Source organism: Wyeomyia smithii, chromosome 2 (genome assembly GCF_029784165.1).
Source record: "Wyeomyia smithii strain HCP4-BCI-WySm-NY-G18 chromosome 2, ASM2978416v1, whole genome shotgun sequence".
NCBI classification, from domain to species: domain Eukaryota; kingdom Metazoa; phylum Arthropoda; class Insecta; order Diptera; family Culicidae; genus Wyeomyia; species Wyeomyia smithii.
Window position 1 is genome coordinate 89668096 of NC_073695.1, and position 6000 is coordinate 89674095.

General features: G+C 38.7%; 1 protein-coding gene across 2 annotated transcripts; it reads right to left on the minus strand.

Annotated features, from left to right (window-relative positions):
- Positions 1 to 52: 52 nt before the first annotated feature.
- On the minus strand, positions 53 to 5571 carry LOC129725117 (H(+)/Cl(-) exchange transporter 5). Of its 2 annotated transcripts, none has more exons than XM_055680576.1 (12): positions 4912 to 5571; positions 3681 to 3972; positions 3405 to 3568; positions 2514 to 3350; positions 2248 to 2462; positions 1982 to 2190; positions 1785 to 1925; positions 1613 to 1722; positions 1457 to 1557; positions 1221 to 1384; positions 886 to 1099; positions 53 to 826 (listed from the first exon to the last, which is right to left on the minus strand). In XM_055680576.1, the coding sequence occupies exons 1-12, from the start codon at positions 5017 to 5019 to the stop codon at positions 736 to 738; spliced, it is 2646 nt and encodes an 881-aa protein (XP_055536551.1). In that variant the 5' UTR covers positions 5020 to 5571; the 3' UTR covers positions 53 to 735. The 2 variants fall into 2 exon arrangements, with proteins under 2 accessions (XP_055536551.1, XP_055536552.1); XM_055680577.1 differs by lacking the exon at positions 4912 to 5571 and adding an exon at positions 4171 to 4344.
- Between the last annotated feature and the right edge of the window lie 429 nt (positions 5572 to 6000).

The window sequence follows — 6000 nt, forward strand, 5'->3', positions numbered from 1 at the left end:
AGAACCGTATTATACGAAGTGAACTTATTTTAAGAAGTAAGCACACAAAGAATTACGTAAATACACAGTTTATTATGTTTTCTTTTTTTTATAATTCTCAACCTTGTTTCCGATAAACTTATCGTTCCAATAATGCTACTGCTGCAGATCTTATACATTCCAAATGATTGGAAATTCGCCACTCTCTGTGTTATCTCTGGTGACGCTGCGAATAGGAGTACAAAACTTCGCCCAACATTGTTAGGCTAGTTTGATGCGTTTTTTTACTATACAAAATACCAAAAATGGGCTAACATTGTATAAAATTTCTCTAACAGAGTTGTTTCTACAGCCTATCTGCTTCTAATACTCAATAAACAGCCTGCATCAAAGTATCAACATAATTTGTTTTAATTTCATATACAAAATTATAATTCGAATGCACTTGTAAACTATTATAAATCCGATAACAGAAATATATATGTAATATGTATCATTTGTTCACTACTTTTCAGATAATTCTATTTGGATTTGTAGGTTACTGTTCATAAGGGTTTACTAAGTGTATTAATATTAAAATTAAAACTGTTTATAACCCTGTAAAGTGAGAGAATATTCATTCAATAATCCCAGTCTGCGCAGGGAAATTTTAACTGTTCGAAGTCATTGAAAATATAATTACGATATTAACTTAGAACAAAAAACGTTGCACAGCTTTAAGTATAGGGTAAAAGAAGTGTATGGAAGCCAATTACTCTAATTGAACAGGACCGTATTGGGATCTTCGTTATCCATTTGTTTGACGTGTCGCAGTACGTCTTTTTTGGTAATTACACCAAGGAGGCGTCTGTAATAGAAAGTAAATTATTTAAAGCATGTCATTAAAAAGCATATCAGCTTACGAACCCGTTATGTGTAACTAGCGTTTGCCGTAGACCTAATTTTCTGAACATGTCGACCACCGTTTCCATTGGCGTCTGATCAGTTACCGTAATGGGCGCCATATCGAGAATCTTTTTCAATTTCAGCGGAGACGGACCCAAACCTTGTACAGGCTGCGCTGACGTGAATATCACCAGCGATTGGCCCGTGATACCGTCAATCATGCGTCGGGCGTTGGCTGCAAAATCGCACATGGGTAATGTTGAAATATTTTTAATTTTAATTTTTTTATAACACATTGAATGGCAAAAATGTACTGGTGAAATTTTTTCAATAACCAATTTACAATTGAAACAAACCTATAGCGAGATTAAGATCCCTTCGAAGAACGAACCCAACGAGATATTGATTTTCCTTCGACACAACAACCGGAAAGCCGTTGTGTTCAGTCTCTTTAAGCTGGGTCTCAATGTCGTCTACCGTCATTGAGTCCTGCGTAATCACGGAAAGTGATTCATTGCGTCTGAAAGTAAATTGATTAAGTTGAGATTAGTGACTGAATCCCTATATATAATTCTTTATATATATTAGTTACTTTGGCTGCATCACATCGGCTGCAAGTGTGGTATGCTGAAACTCATCTTTACTGTCCAAGAACGGGTAACCATTCAAGGCTATGTGTGCATCATAGATGCCCTGTAAAAACAGCCATTATTATAAGACGCAAAGTCCTTCAATGTCTGCTAATCACCTGTCTTCCTAACGCATCGCCAACCCACTTAGAAGCCATAGCAGCGGCCATCAGAGGTACAATATAACGAACGCCACCGGTTAACTCAAACATAATAACGACCAATGAAACTAGAAAGTACAATAAAACATATAGTCGATTGAACAGTTCAAACACTAATTATATTACGTACCGGTCATTCTCGTTACTCCGCCCAGAACAGCAGCTGCTCCGACCATGGCATATAATCCCGGTGTGATACAGTCATCACCAGTTGAACATTCTCCGGAAAATATCCAGATCTTTGGATAGTGATAAGCTAGTTGTTCCATTCCTGCATAAAACTAAATGTTTAGTGAAATTGCGTAACTACTCCGAGTAAAAACTTACCTATACCAACAATTCGACCCATTATAGCACCTAAAGCCAGTGACGGAATAAAAAGCCCACATGGCACTTTCATACCGAATGTGAATATCGTCATTACAAGTTTCATCCCCAGTGCTAAAGTTAACAGCCAGATAGCTTTATATACTCCCGGACCAGCAGCGGCGATTTCAATAGCGGAGTTTACATCGGTGAAGTTACGATTGTAGTCACTGGAATTTAATAAAGATTAGCACTTTTTTCTGATTCTAGTATTGTACTAGCCATACCAAAGATAGTCCCTATTGGATATTCCACATTGACTGAATAATAAATAAATTAGTTCGCTAGTGTTCATACGGGTGTAGTGATTCGGATATGCAATAATCGCAGTGATTAGGGTTACAATTAGCACTTCCGACACAGGATACTGTCCCAATTTGCTGTATTTTCGAAACCGGCACCACCACAGGTTCGCCTTAATGAAAAGCGTTGCTATCACACCCTGAAATTAAATTGTTGATGATTGAAAAATAACACGATCGTTTTCGCATACCCCAATAACTCCTAGGCCAATGAAAGGCACCAGTTCGAAAAAGATCCACGGTTTGTTGTATTCCACGTAAAACAACACAGAATGTTCATTTCCAAAAGGATTGATCGAGCGCAGAATGAAAGCTGCTATCAATGCACAGAAAAACGATCGCCACAGTGTTTTTAGAGGGAAGTAATAAGACACTTCTTCTAAACTAAATAACACTCCTCCGATAGGTGCACCGAAGGCAACGGATACGCCTGCTGCTGCTGCTGCCGATATAATCTCACGCTTTTTGGCTTCGTTTCGCCCATATTTCGGGAACAGATACGAAAGAATGTTTCCTATGCAACTTGCTATATGTACCATCGGACCTTCTTTGCCGAGACTAAGTCCCGTTGATACCGCCAGTATCAACCCTACCGATTTGATGATCAATGTCCACTTACCCAGGTAGCTGCGGATGATGAAGCCCGAGAGAATGGTTTTGATCTCGGGTATACCGGAACCGCACGCGTATGGTGCAAACATTCTCACCAAAGAAGCCGCCAGCAGGGCGAAAAGCATTGCCCACGCAATGTAGAAAAAGTATGATATGATATACGCACCCACGCCCTCGCGAGACGAAGCAATAATCTCTGACCACGTGTACCACTGTGAACAGTTACCGCTGACGAAGCTGGTCTCATTTGATGACCAACAGCATTGTTCCCGGTTGAGCCAAAAGGCTTGTGGACAGATGCCAAACTTCAGGTCCGTCATCCAGCTGGCTCCAATATCGATGATACCAGCAACGCAACCGGTGAAAAGACCAACAAGTAGAACACAGACCCATCCAGACGAAGCATCGTGAGCTCCCTGAAATGTGAATTTATACACACTGTTTATACGATTGCAATGAGTCGAACTGACCTTTATCAGATCCCATAAAGAATCCTGCCGTTTTTTCACAATATACCGGTGTCGCATACGGTCACGAGCTATATCCCGCTGCCAATCGATTGTGTGGAAATCGTCATACTGACCGATCCCTGGTATGTCATCGCTGGTGTCAGTCATCCCGGAAAAGGAGATACCTAAGTAAATGCAAAAGCATCAGTAAAAATATCGGTTATAACACAGCTGCTACTAAAATCATCTTAGAACTATTTAAATTATAATAATATCGACCCATTTTGGTGCACTTACCTTCATGATCCGAGTGAAAATCTCGTCCAAATCGAGAATGCGTGGGTGAAGTCCGCACACCACTGTCACTACTCGCGTGTAATCCATCACCCAAACCACTACCTCCAAAAGTGCCCTCGCTGTTGGCTCCTAAGCCGTCTTCTCGATTGCCACCGCCATTGGATGTCGAATGGTACTGATAGTTGGGATTGCTTACGCTGCCTGGCGTAATGTCAATCATATCGTCGTCCGATGCTACCGAAAGTGAGGTTGTATTTATGAAACTTTTCTCGTTCGCTGGTGAAGATGCGGTCTATAGAAGGCGTGAAAAGAAGTTGCAAATTCTTAATTGCAGTCAATATATCCATAGCATCCAGTATGTACAGTCAATAAATTATTAATAGTAACAAATCAATTTCATACGTAGGTCGAACGGTTCACTCTCCGATAACTAGCTTACAAATTTATTACAACGAGTTAGGGATCTTTCAAAAGTACAATGTATGCGCACCTCTTAATTATTAATTTGCTTCGTCAATTACTTTCACTCTTGTCTTTTTCACATAGACACAAATTTGTGTTGATTTTATAATTCTCCTCTATAATAAACTAATAAAAGCCAACAATTTAGGTATCGAACAGTGTCATATGTTGTTTATCAGTTGTCTAAAGAAAACATATTGAGCACATAAAAAATCAATATATGCGCCATATGCGCATGTTCCGATCGGGGAAAATTCTGACAGTATTCGCATAGGGGAAATAAGTGTACCTTCATGTGGCTCCTAGTGTGGTTAGCATACCAAAACGTTTCAATTTTCCAACTTATAAAAAGCAGCAAAATGCGAAGGGCTTTGCTTAATATTTCAAACAATTATATTCCAAGTTCGAAATGTGAATCAATTTTAAATAAATTTAAATATTAAAGCATTGCCAAACCAGTTTATGCAGACTTCAGCTTCAAACATGGTTTTGTAGTATTTGAAATTATGACTCGGACGTCTACTGCAGTTTCAATTATCTAGTGTGAACCGACAAAAAAATCCTCCGCCTTATAGACTTAAGCCAATATGGAATTAAAACTTAACTACGATCATACATGATCCGGTACATAACTACATACCTACACATACAAAAATACATCAGAGTCGATTTCTACTTCTGTTATCAAACACCAAAAGAATGCATTTCAATCTCAGCTTTAAAGTAGATACAATCCATAACAATATACGTACAAACTTTATTTACTTACCTTTCGGTTTACCGCCTGATAAGAAGGGTGATCTCCACTTAGTGGATGGGTGCCGACCACTGTTGATGATGTGGAAAGATTCGTTCCTTTCAGGGGGAATTTTTCCATTCCGCTTCCAGCAATCCGAGTAGCACAAACAGTTTCACTTGAGTTTTGAATACCACTAATCAGCTACCTAAAATCGGGCTAGAACAGTGCATTGCGAGGGCTTCGAATTGAAACAATTTTTGAAACTTCTAAATCACTTATTCTCAAGGGGCGGATGGCGATGTTTACACTAACGGCAAAACACTTTGAGAAAGTATGCTCAATAGGTGGTAAACTAAAATGTATATTGGCCAATTTTTTTTTTTCAATACGCAATAAAACACACAGTTTTCTCAATTTTTATTTGTTGATAAAGGAATTATACTATGCGATATTCTTGAAGGACCTCAAATGATCACCAAAAAGTTCCTTCTGGAAGGAGGCTACTTAAAATCCCAAAGCTTTGAAAGGACACTGCACATTTGTGAACAACAAGGAGAAAATAGTGAGCTTTTTATCTAGTGGTAATGTAAATTCAAAACACTATTTTTGAGTATTTTAGCACTACTGCTACTTTACAATTCGCTGTTCGAGGAAATTACGAAATGACGTTTTTCTGCAACTAAGCAGCTGCCAAAACCGATGCGTCCACAGATTGCACCCACTCGCAGTGGGTGTAATTAAACCAGCGTATACACATGAAGGTACCCTATTTCGTAGTGTTACTCACAAAAAATAATATAATATTTAAAATAATATTTCATCCAGCTCTTTAAAGCTTTCAGTCGCATTGACGGTGTTGCTGATATTTGTTTGGTTTTTGCATGCGAAAAAGAAGGGAGGAAATATTTTTGCTTTTGTCATCACGCACATTTTGCCAATGTAAGTGTGAAAAATATATGTATGTAACTTACCTATTTATACTTTTCTAACATATAAGCACAGACAAACAGACGTAGCTCCATCGCCACAAAAAACGTTCATTTCAAATTTTCAATCGAATAACAGTCATCGCACGGAAACGTCGTCTGGGGCGCTGTCATGCAATCTCATATATATTTT

Bases quoted from the DNA above. Each gene is read 5' to 3' on its own strand.
- LOC129725117 (XM_055680576.1), bottom strand. From the start codon at position 5,019: ATGGAAAAATTCCCCCTGAAAGGAACGAATCTTTCCACATCATCAACA. The intron at 1,926-1,981 runs GTAAGTTTTTAC...AGTTTTATGCAG, and splicing joins GGGTCGAATTGTTGGTATAG to GAATGGAACAACTAGCTTAT. The intron at 1,723-1,784 runs GTACGTAATATA...TGTACTTTCTAG, and splicing joins CGGAGTAACGAGAATGACCG to TTTCATTGGTCGTTATTATG.